The sequence below is a fragment of the Strigops habroptila genome, chromosome 2 (assembly GCF_004027225.2).
Source record: "Strigops habroptila isolate Jane chromosome 2, bStrHab1.2.pri, whole genome shotgun sequence".
NCBI classification, from domain to species: domain Eukaryota; kingdom Metazoa; phylum Chordata; class Aves; order Psittaciformes; family Psittacidae; genus Strigops; species Strigops habroptila.
In genome coordinates, this window is record NC_044278.2 from 1,453,381 (window position 1) to 1,466,461 (window position 13,081).

Below are 13,081 nucleotides of genomic sequence, written 5' to 3' on the forward strand. Positions count from 1 at the left end.
CATTTTCGTTATTGCAGTTCATGAAGTGCCCAGAAATCAGATCTTTGAGGCAATCAATTGTAATTATGTAAAATTTTAGACTGCATCCAGCTCTCCCACTTTGCCCAGGCTATTGTAACTGCGTGATTTCAGTGGGAAGAGATTCCAAGTCTTATCGACAGAAACAAGATCAGAGTTGGCCCTAAAATTACATTTTAGGGAACACAAGGAACTACACAAGAAAGAATGTATTTGAGAACATTTTTAATAAATAATGTGACAAAAATTACTTTTCTGATTATTGGATCCTCAGTATGCAAAATTATGGCTAAAATATGAGGTTTCTTACATGAACATAATGAAAACATTAATCACATGGATTGTTCCTTTAGTACTGCACACCCTTTCTATGGAACCTTTTTTTAAAAATTAGCTAAATGAAAAATTTCAGTCCTCGGTAAACACCAAAACACTTTTTTTTTTTTCCTTTTTTTTTTTTTTTTTCCATTGGGGCTAGTCCTGATAGCTCTCAATAACAAACACACATTTTCCCATTAGCACCAATGACAAAGAAATTTTATCATTACAAAAAAGATCAGAAAATCTACAGACAGAGGACATCATTTGGCAAATTCAATGCAACTAATGCCTCTATTTCAGCTTTAATGATAACCCAATGTTGAGAGAGGCCATGGCAAAATTGGTAATTTTCTGTAAGTCCAGGAAAAGTGAGAAGTGTTTTGATTATGGCCCACATTTACTTTTGTTACTTTACCATCTGTCATCATTCAAATATTCCAAATACAAACATAGAGCATTAACACACAAAAAAAAAGGAAAAATACCCCAAACAAATGCTTAACATTTCAATAAGACAAAAGAAAAGGTTAATAGTTACAATGGTTTTACAAACAAAGTTTAGTGATTGTGCTTTTAAAACCAAAAAAAAAAAAAAAAAAAAAAAGATAAGCAGTGCATTACAAAAAAACTTAATCGCCAAGATCAAAGAAAACTTCTTTAAGTGGCACTTCTTCTTTAAGGTGAATTGACACAAGTAGAGGTCTGAGATTTGGGCCAGTAACAGTTAATGATATTACCCAATCGTTATTAAAAATGTCCGTTGATTTTCTTGCTTATTTTCTAAGCATGGTTGAAGCTGAAAGTTAGACAAAGTTTCAGATAAACTTGCTCATGCCGTGATTAGGCAAATAGCAATCACATTGGTTTACCTCTTGCCTATCCCAAAGGACATTTTTAATAAGAATGTACTTAATGATGAAAATGGAAAGACAAATCAAAGTACCACAGGGGATTTAAAATGAGTACATATTTACATTAAGAGCCACCTCATCCCAAATTAATTTTACTTGCATTTGTAAAACTGTATCATCTGCAAAAGGTTAGCAAGAGACTGGCAGAGAACAAGACACACAGTCTGTATTGCAATTGCAAGATACCGTTTGCACTCACTGCAGACCACAGCAAAACCCCTAGAATAAAAGAATGTTCAGCATGATGTTCACTTTGGGGATCTTTTTAATCAATGCTATATTACTTGCAATGTTATCGATTGGCTCACTGGTGTACCAGCAGTGTACTAAGCACTGCCTTGCTGGGGAGAAACCTTGGGATCCCAGACTCTGGAATCCCCTTCTGTTCTAATCCTGAAGCAGCAGCTGGCCCAAGTACCACGAAGAGCAGCTTACCTGCCTTCTCGGGCAGCGAAGGTGATGCACTTAAGTGTTACGGAATAGGCAAGGGCCGTTCCTAATAAGGAGGGTTTACAAAGAAAGAGTAAAATAAAAACTAGTATTTTGATGGCATGAAGAAAAATGAAAAATTGTACACTCTGATTGCACTGAACATTATTTCTGGCGTCAAACATCATCAGACTTGAGGCATCTTAAGTGATTTTTTTTTTTCTGATTAGATTTTAAAAGCCTGTAACAGTACATGTCGTTGTCTTCAGCTTTCTGTTTCCTGTATTAAAAAACAAAAGGACATAAACAAATACATTAGATTTTATTATTTAAAATTTGTTTCACATACTTCTTAGAGATTTGTTACTTTTATGTAATAATTACTACTTTTAATTACATCCAGCAGTGTGACTGCATGTTGGACACCCTTTCTACAATCAGGATTTAAACTGAATTAGTATCAGTAGGCAGAAAAAAAAGGGAGAAATAAGTTTATGCCTTAATATCTAATAAAATGATTAACTGTCAAAAAATGCAAAAGGCAGGGTCAAGGTGTTCTTAGATGATCTAGTTCTTTATTTTCACTTTCGAAAATCTGGATAATGTAAAGTGTTCATTTAAATATTGCATTTCTGCAAGTTCTGTTCCATAGGTTTTAGCGTGGTAACAGTCATCTACATACTACTTTCTAGTTTTGACATATACTTAAAAGTTTCTTTTCTTGGACTGGGCATAACATTAATAGATAAATATACTAATTTTTCTGAAGAGAAATATTGCTGGTTCAAGTGTTTTTTCTTGGCATCTAAGTGCAGAAAACAGCCTTATTCTAGTAATCTTCAGTAGTACAACTGCATTTACCTCCATCTCCTCTTCTTCCTCTTCTCCTTGTTCATATGTTCCCAGTACTTGCATTTCTGCAACATTCCTTCGGGCTATATTTGCTTGATCTGCCCTCTGTCTGCCTCCTGATCCTCTTGATGACATCGAGCTGGAGGAGCTGGGATCTCTAGGATTATTTGATGTTGGAAACGTTGGTCTAGAATATGGCAGGATGTCCTCTGTATAATAAAATACATAAATTGTTATGTTTGCAAGCCTAGAGATACTGTGATCCTAAAATTTCCGCATGCATTTGATTTATTTTACTTTTTATGATCCTCAGTAGGTTTAAAGCGATGCCTGACAGGAATATGAAATACACTGTTTCCGTAACAGCATTACAGAAGCTTTCCCGAGGAAATTTATAGTATTAACGTGGCAACATTCACCACAGAAAAACTAATTCATGATTACTGTCCACTTCATTTCAATTTATGATCCCTGCTCTATGTTCTACAGGAAAATTAAGAAAAAACCCACCCCTTGTAGTATATTTTGTTATGACTGAGTAGGAGGAAATGACAATATGTGGATGATACTCACAAGGAGCTCATTCCATCTAAATAACAGACCATGCATTTCTCAGACTGAGTCTGAAAAAAAATTAGTGGGCATGTTTTAAAATTTCAGCACCATTCTCTAAGTTAACCTTCTAATAACTTTTCTTACAGCAATCCACTGTAACCAACCTCTTACTAATGTGCCCATTTAACTAACTTACTACTCAATCACCCCTGACACTGACCCCGGATACCGGCAGGAAGAAAGGACCAGGCATTTGTATGATTCTGGGTTGAAAGTCTTAGTTAACACTTGGCAAATTCCACTAATTACGTTCCATTAATTAGTAATCTTAACAACTTCCATATGCAAGAGATTACACCGATCAGGTCTGATTCATATAACGCCATGTCAGCTAATATTTATAACTAATGCATTACTACTATGGCTTTTTTATTTTTTAAACAGGATCAGGTATCATTCTGGCCCTTTTCTCCTTCATAGATACACAGAAATGGGCCATGTGCCAACTCTTTGACAGAAAATCTTAAATATTTGACTTACAGATCTACTATTTGAACTTCGCTCAGTTCCCTTATACATTAGATTATAAGTAGATAGATTAAATATAACTACACTATAAATGCATGGTAGGGACAAGGACACTGATCCTTATAGCTCTTGAGGAATATTTTTGTTTGGGCTTCCTCAGTGTTAACTTTAATACATGATGGGTATAAGGAAAGCAAGATAGAGAATCTGTGTTTTTCATAGGCTTTTATTTCCATTTTACCCTAATGAGAACGTGCAATGATGTGACCTATACTAGCACTGTATAATTACAAGACACGGTGACCATTCAGCAGGCCTAACTTCACTCACACCAGTGGTGTGAACCAGCGGTGTGAGTGACCTAAAAAATGCTGGCCTGTTCCCTGTGATCAACACCCAATACTTCACTAAACCCAGAGCACACAAAATAACCTTGAAGAAGATGAGTTTTTGCTGGTGTGCCTTCTCGTTTTGGTGCTTTATTTCCTCGCAGTTTTCCGTCGTTCTGCTGTTCCTGCGATTCTCTCCGCTCTCCTGAATTTGTTCGCACATCTGAATGCTGTCTCCCATCCACCCCGTCCCTCCCCTTGTAGCTCGCTCCTTTCCTTTCTGCAGATCTGTCTGTCCTTGCTTCTATAGAAGCAAGTTTTGGCAGCATGACCGGCCGCACCTCCAGCTGTGATTTGGACTGGGCGGTTGGTGACTTTATAGCTGGAGGTGGCACAGGAGGGGGTGGCAAGTCTACAAAGTTGAGAAAGAAAAACAGTTATGATGATATCATGCACTAGTGAAATTAAGAAATAATATTGACTTGAACTGAAGAAACTGATGCCTTATTTACTTTCAACCCTCCCTTTGCCCTTCTCTCTCCACCCCTAGAAGTATTATGTTGCTGTTACAACATCTGAGGGGTATGTTTCCACAGCTTGAGCTTTAAAAATGCAAAGTAAACACCTTTCGCTGCCTTTTCAAACCACAGTATTTTCTTAAAAATCCCAGAAAAATTACCAAAAAAAAAAAAAAAAAGAAAAAAAATTACAAAAAGCTGTAATAAACTTTAGGCACCTGGATATTAATATATCAGTTATGAATATCAACACAGAGTTAACAACATTAACATATCTTTGCTGGTATTTATCATTTTTGCTAACTCATTCAACACCACCACAGCTTGTGCTATATTTGCTCAGTGTACTGAGTATTAAAGCAAGTTGGCTCATATGTGAGAATGTGTATCAGATACACTGCTGATACATGTAAGGATAAACTATATTAATTATTGCATTCTTCTTGCAAAATACTAGGTTAATCTGACATACATATCCTTGGTGTCTGGGGGTATGAGATATATAAAAGCCCACACTAGAACAACAAAATGGACAAACAAGACTTTGAGTTTGTCTGCTTAAATTAGCATAGCTTAAAGGGTTCTAAAATACTGTGTATTTTTAAATAGTATTTATAAGGCCCGCATATGTTTTACATAGTTGTATTTTTCTACTCCTCTATTAAAACTAGAAAGTGTAAACTGTTCATCAGGATACAACAGTACTCTGTGGAATATAAAATGTTAAGGGAAAAAATGTCGAAGTCAAACAAGGAAGCAACAATACAAAAGTGGTTCATAACAAAGATGTAGGAAGAAATCACATGCACATAAGAGAAAAACAGGTTAAAAAAAGTGAGATGTGAAAGATGCTTCTGAAGTTAATATTCTCAAATGAGATTGCTAAAAAAACCCCAAATAGCACTATTAAAAATGTAACTTCAGCATTTTTTAATAGTGTGCATTCATTCTTTCTACTTCCACAAAAATCTTGGAGCAGCTGTGTTTTTCCAACAGCATCACTACATATACAGCTAATTCACACTCTATTCAAGAGAACACTTTGACTGAAAATTAGCTAAATTGGGCCAAGAATAAAGGTAAAACTCTTGAATAAGAAAAAAATAGCATCTAACATATATGTATAAATTCAGATATGGCAGATGCCAGACATTTTCAAGAGGTTTTCCAGTGACACAAAGCAGAACTGGCTTGATCTAGCCCTTTAGGAAGGTGTAGCAATGAGGAATTCAGTGCTTTACGCAAGTTTACTAGGCACCATCCCCCATATTAAACTGCTGACATAACTTGGAATTGCCATTGACCTGTTTTAAATTAGACTGGAAATTTCACCAGTTGTCCGGACTGGGATGATGAGGAAGAAAAATGTTATAAAGTACATAACCTGAGGTTGGACATACTTCAGGTTAATGAGATCTGTAGCATCCTTATTGCTGCATTAACTCCACTGGCTTGGTGAAAAACACAAAAAAATGAGAAAAAAAACCCCAAACCAAAACACAAAGAACTCAATCAAGCAGTCAAGAAAACTTCTTGTTCTATGGTATGCCATGCATAAGAAATCAAATCTATTTTACAAGGAACAGAGGAACTTCTTTCTTTGTGTTCCTCTTAGCTAAAAGCAGGTTGGACAAGTGGCCCTGTATTCCCTGCAATTTCTGTAGGTTATTTTGTTTTTCAGAGTCTGGGGAGTTTGGGGAACATCAGTTTTGGAGAGTAGCTAAACAACTGAATACTGAGACTTAATTTTAAATATCTATTGAACACTTACCGTTTGCAGATATCTTTTAAGAAAAAGCACTGTCATTTCCAAAACTTGAGAAGGCATTAATGTAAATTAGCTGGAAGCTTAGATATAATAAATGGCTGAATCAAAATATAATTGTATTTATGGCGTGCGAAATGGAGATGGTGATGGTTGCCACCTTTTGCAGAATACTTTTAGTAATTATAGAACTTGGTCGAGATTTTAAAAATAAGATAAACTCTGCATTAGACTTTGGAGATTCAAACATTTTGCTTTCTTAGGAAAACATCTTTCTCACAACATGTCTTCTCTCAGAAAAGGACATACTGAATCACAAGTGGTTGAAGGCACTCAAACTCAGAAGTGTAGGCTTCTGGAACCACAGCTGTTGATGCAGTATCTTGTGTCTCACATTCCTCACTCTCTGTCTCTATTAAATTATCCGAGCACTGAACAGCCCTTCTGTTGAGCCTGCTGATGTAAAGGGAGTGCAGGTACTTAACATTAGCCTTTTCAGTCACCCTTGAAGCCAGTCTCCAACAGTTGTGGCACAGCAATGCACTGGCTGAATACCAAAGGCAAGGAACAGCATCTTTGCTGTAGCCTATAAAATACAACTTGGAATAAATTACTTTATTCAAGAATCCTACCCAGCTACACAGGACAATGAACAAAGTGGTGTTAAATCTTGACTATGGAAAGGAAAGATGCCTTGATATAAAAAGTTTCATAAAACGGCAGTAGCTCTGTGGTACAGTAATAACTAAAGAAAAGTGATATTCTCTTTTGAGAACATTTTTGCAACCTGCAGGGAAACTATAAAAATCTTCATTATAAAACAGTACTCCTCGCTGAGAAGAATCCTTCACAGAGGGGAAAAAAACCCCAAACTTTCCAGAGGTCAACACTATTACACTCTGTGGTATTTATTTTAACAGCTCAGATCACAGAGAAAATCCAGATTCAATCTGTCTCCTCAAGTACAAACCGGCACACTTCTTATTGAAAGCAAAATGGAAGCTTCCATTGTAAGGAATAAAAAATAAATCACAAATCAACATCAAACCAATATAAAGAACTCAGAAGTATTTCTTAAAGGTCAGCTGTGCTCATGTTTCATTCATGTCTCTGTATTGCTGTTGTACTGCTTCCCACGTAACTCAGACAATTAATGGATGCCATTTCATAGCACTCTCCATAGGGGAAAACTTCCATATACGTCTTTTGAAAAGAGCAATAATTTTCTAAACGAGAACATAGACAGGAATCATGGGATAAGCAAACCACCAGTGAGGAAGAATAATCTGCTAAGTTAGTCTGGCACTGAAGTGCAGAAACCACAGATAAACTCAAAAAGACGAATTGTAAGTAGTGACAAATGAGTGAAGCAAGCCTTAGTAGGCAAGTTTCTCTTTTAAGTTCAATTGGGCTGTAGATTTCTACACTCATACCCTGATGAAAACAGCAGAGTTATAGATTTGATGCAATACTGGAGAAGACACAAAGTCATGTTTTTCTATTGCATATTTATGCAGGAATGCAAAACTCAGGATTGTGCCTGACTTGGTAATGCTTTAAGATTATTTAAGATTCATAGATACATAATAACCTCAGCTACTATTATTCATGTACTGAAGTTATTCTCATGCTTTACCTTTCAAGAAGCTCAAACTGTACACAACTATTGGATGAATAAATAGACACAATAAAACCCAATATGATGTTGTTGGGTTCTAGGTTTCTTTTGGCCCTTATGTACATTTACATAATGCTTTTATCAAAACAATTTTCACTCCTCAAGACCTTCCTCAGCAACAAAATCAACATTTACAAAATATCTCACAATGGAATCAGAAGTGAGGACTGCAAAGAGGGCAGGTATCTGAAAATTATTATCATTCAATAGCAAGCTGGTTTTTAGCAGAGGTAAGAAATACATTCCTACTGATCTTTTTCCTTACTGAAATATGTACTGTGTAGATCTTTTTTGTACTGCACAGGCAGAGGGAGACAAACATACACACGATGCTGGCATGCATAATGGCTTAACATTTCAATATGAAAATTCAAGGAAATATTTGGCAGATATTCAATTGCCTTTTGTGAGAAATTCAGCTGCCCTAACATCATGTCATTTATAGCACAGCTAAATAATTTGGTTACAGCCTCAGCCAGTTAGTTGTGAAAATGTTAATATTTTTATCCTTTGTCACTCAGATATAAAAAAGAATTAGGATTTAAAATCTCATGTGAACTGTCAATGGTGTAATTTCTACTGGAAGACCTACTGATCAAAGCAATGGCAAAGTACTTTTATCCTTTTTATCTAAATGCTTACAATTCTGAGGGCTTGTAACTAATAATACATCCATTCAAGAGAGTTCAGAAAAGACTTTCACTTATATAATACCAGAAGAGATGAAAATATTCTTTTAAAATTTGTTTTCCTAAATTAAATATGTAAGTAGGTCAGGCAAGGTTGAGAAGGAGGATACATCTGTTAGTTGGTTCTTGTAATGCACTCTTAGTTAACTCTCCAAAAGGTTAGATGAAGAGCAATTAAAAATTCATACATTTTAATCCTTACCACCTACTGAGCAAAGATTTTTAGCAACAAATATGGAGAACGTTTCACCCCCTAGATTACTGTCAAGGAACAAAAGAAATGAGCTGAAATCCTGTTCCACATGAAGTATAAACTGATTTGAACTAATGCTAGCAGAAAATACAAAATTGATACTACTTGAACTATGAGAAGAGAGCACTCCCCTTTATTTAAAAAAGGGTAGTAGACGACCTTTTACTGCTACATTAGTAACAAACATGGTTTCAGAAATACCAATCTCTTTCACAAATCTTGCTGTATAAAGCAAAAAAACAAACCAGAATTTTTAAAGACTTTTATGTTGCTGCTGATAATACTCTTGGCATTTTCAACCAGCCATGCAAAGATTTAATTTATTAATATATCCTTTCTCTCAGCTAACTGTTTAAATTCTTCATGACACCAGTATTTCATGAAACTGCTAGCAAATACTGCTTCAGGTAACTTGAGAACAGCAGAAAATTCTTTTGATGTGAAAGTAAATTCCATTTTAAAGGCTGAGAAAGTAATGAAGCAATGGATTTTTCTCCTTTTAGTATTTATTCAATACTTCTAGCCATAAATAAATGCTTACATTTAGATTATCTGCTTTGCTCTACTACAAACACTTGTATGTTCACCCACTATGAGGAAAAAAGAAGTATCTCTGTATCAGGCACTCCTTTATAAAAAAGGTAAGTAACAGTGTGACATCAAGTCAATAGCAAAACCTAAGTATATCTGGGAAAGGTCAATAGTGCTTAAATGTTTCATTCATGTTTCCATATCACTTTTCTCCACTTAAGGAGAACAAGTATTAGATGTTATTTTCTAGCTAATTCTAAAGAGACAATATACTAGATGTGGCTATTAAAGAGAACGGTTATAATGTTCAGTAAGGTTACAAATATGTAAATGGATTGAGGTGAAAAAAAGATAAATTCAAAACCAAAGAAGCCCTTCAACCTTTGGACTGGGTTTTATTAGATCTGCAGAAATGAAAGCCATAATTTGCTGTTCTCTGAATGACCACACTGTATCGCACACTTAACAGGTTAGTGGAAATTCTTACCTAATTAGAAAATATGCTGAAGTAAGCAGGTGCTATATAGCACAAAACAAATATTGATCATGATTGTCAAATCTATTGCAACATCTAACTACAATGCTTTATGATTTAACTTTGTACAAATACTTTCACAAAAACCTGTCATCAAATGCAGGCCCACCTCTTATTTATTCCCATTTTAGAAGAAAATGGCCACATAAAACTCCTGTCCAGATTTTATTTCTGATGTCCTAACTGTTGCGTTTGTATCGACATTTGATGCTCAGCTGATTACTCAGTTAAGAGCATTCTCCTCAAGAGAATAAAAGTTGATAAAATGTCCATAAAATCTTGCAAAACACCATTACAAGAGGCTCATAAATGTTAACGTTTCTGGTAAAGTTTGGGGATTTACACCTTGTGTTGTCCTTTCACAAGCAAACATGCACAAAACCACTATAATAACCTCTTGAAATCAGATAATATTCCAAGAGCTCAGTTTCACTGACAGAAGGGGCCTGGGCATCAGCCAAGAGGCCCAGGTGCACTGTGTCATGCCAGTATTTAATGCAGCCTAGTATCAGATAGATGCTAGTGAGAGAAAATACTCAGAATAAAGTACAGATAATAGCACGGACAACCACTCATTGCTAAATTACTTCTGCTCATCGTGCTGTGAGCTTTGTATTAAATTTTTTCGTCAAGTGGCAGGAATCATAGGGCGAAGTGGCTCAAAACTCCCTTCTTGTAACCCTGGATAAGGATCTATAATATTAGGCTTTCATATGATAATGGCAAATGATGCCCCTCTTTGAAAAATTTCAGACTGGTAATGAAAGTCCTAATCAGATTGTTGTTGCAAAGAGCCAGGAGGTGGGGAACGATGCCTTTCTTTCCCCTCCCCCTGTTAGCCAATTCAGCAAACTTGACAAGATGGGTTAAGTCTTGGAGAATTTATCTTACATGAATTTCCAACAAAGCCCGTGGGTTGTTTTATAAAACTGGAAGGTAGTGCTTTAATAAAAGCTGCACCACCTGAGGCACTTTCATTAAAGGCTCTCTCTAGAAAACATCACAATGTTTGCATTATCCTCCTACACTCCCAAGAGAATACAAGCACTACCTTTTCAGCAAGAGTTGATATTGTGTGTGAAAGCACGAAAGAAGATGATTAGATTTTGCTTTTACTCACAAAGTATCTGCTTGCAACAATGCTGTGGTCAGGATTAAAATTCATTGATTTGCGCTGTCCGCCATTTGAATGGTAAATTGTTTTTTTTTTTCAGGAAAGATATATTCTGAAGGTTTTAATAGTCAGTCATGTGAACGAAGATTTTAATCCTAACCACACATTATTCCCAATGACTGTACTATTTATGCTATCAGGGCTCTTAAATAATGACAGTAATTAGCCCATTAGGACACTATAGAAAACAGGTGCAAGGCTCTGGAGTGGAAGCATCAATATACAGTATTAAGGAACTCTGGCATTTAAAATGATTAATCTGTTCAGTGTGTTTAGCAACAGGAAACACAAATCACTGAATTCTGAAACATAATGTTATCTCTGTGGAAAAATTTCATGCACACATACTGAATGCATATTTAGAAAGGTTCCCTGACGTTTTCACCCATTTCAGTGGACTCACCATCTGTGTAGACTTCTCTGCGCAGATGTCCTGGCTGGTGTTTTTGCTTTTTGGCAGGTCGGACCTTCTGTGTTACAACAGCACTCATGTTGCTGTCGGTAGATACGGGGCTGGTGGGTCTAGGACAGTGTGATGCATGAAAATGTCTACGGCCTGGAAATTGTTACAGAACAATAGCTATTATTTTTTTTTTTTTTAGTCTAAAATAAGACGTTTCATACTTCCCCTTTTCACATAAGAGTGACCTGGCTATATGAAACCTGAAAATACACTGCTGGAACAACAATAAACTCCCATCCTTCCCAAAATCAGTTTTAGAGTGAGCTATAACTAAATCGAAGTAATTGCTGTCCTATCAGTAGGGAGGCTGGCTTAGTTGCATAGAAATTATCCAGCTGCTTGGTAGCTGGTAGGTCCTGCCCCAGGAATGTGAACTCCATTAGCAGACAAGCTCAAGCAGGCTTCCCACTCAGCAGCTTTCTGGAAACCAGAAAACGTTTCACTTTCAAGATGGGTTTCACCTTCCCTGGCTCAGGCAGCACAAGGTTGCCCATGCCACAAGCAGAGTAAGTCACCAGAGGGTCTCAGGTACGGATGTCCCCTATGCTGCTTTGAGTGAATTGCTAGAAATGCAAAGGGGATATATGACTGGCTTTTTATCACAGCTTATTTGCAGATAAGAAATGTCACATTTTTAGGATATGTACTCATGTGTGGGTAGTATCAAAATGAAGAAATCACTGCATAATGTGAACTTGACTGTTGCAAAATTATTTACCTGTAATAGTAACGGGATGTAAAAAGACTTTTTCTAAATCTATAAATTTACACACACATAGACACACATATTTATATGAACTTATATGTATAAAATGAATAAAATCCTGGCCCCGTGGCTACGAATGGGAGTTCTGCCACCTCATTCAATTGGCCAGGATTTCATCCAGAAGTACTAAATTACCTCCCCTCTCACTCTTCATGATGAACAGCTGTGTTGAAATGAAACAAAAGACTGGGTGAGGATATCAGAAATGGGAGGAAGGTTGCAAATCTGTGGAGTTGGGGTGGACACAGTTGTGACAGAGTACCTCTTCTCCAGGTCTGTCAGTTTAATAGGATTGACTGACAAAACATTCATGGATCTGCTTGAAACGTGCATCCCACCCTGTGGTATTCCTATTTCTTAGCTGAACTATAACAATATCCATTGGGCCTAGCGAGGTTACTGACTACCTCTATATATCCAGTGTTAGTAGTAACCGATATGTTGTAAAACATTAAATATTTCAAATACCATATTTACAAGGGTGATTCAGGAGAGAAAAAGAACCCATATACATAAGGCCTTGTTGCATATGCATAACCTATAAACTAAACTGCAAATAATAACAGCTTTCAAATTACAGAACCAGCACAAACCCACTTGATCTCACTAATACAGCGGTAAAAGCTTAAGCAGCATTCTCAGAAAGATAAAATGGAAAACTATCATACCACTTTTTTTTTTCAGATCCAGGGAAACATGACTCAAGGTTTACTATTTATTTGGGCATTTCCATACAGAGGGATTAAATCTCATGAAAAGTGAGTGA

General features: G+C 36.3%; 1 protein-coding gene across 11 annotated transcripts in view; it reads right to left on the bottom strand.

The window, feature by feature from the left end:
- Positions 1-435: 435 nt before the first annotated feature.
- The window catches only part of ROBO1 (roundabout guidance receptor 1), a 709,821-nt gene continuing 697,175 nt past the window's right edge, over positions 436-13,081 (bottom strand). For all 11 annotated transcript variants that reach the window (XM_030471685.2, XM_030471686.2, XM_030471690.2 and 8 more), the window contains 4 exons: positions 11,490-11,642; positions 4,047-4,355; positions 2,541-2,740; positions 436-1,959 (listed from right to left, as the gene is read on the bottom strand). In XM_030471685.2, coding sequence (XP_030327545.1) covers positions 1,945-1,959; positions 2,541-2,740; positions 4,047-4,355; positions 11,490-11,642 — 677 coding nt within the window. In that variant the 3' untranslated portion in view covers positions 436-1,944. The remainder of the gene's footprint in view (positions 1,960-2,540; positions 2,741-4,046; positions 4,356-11,489; positions 11,643-13,081) is intronic.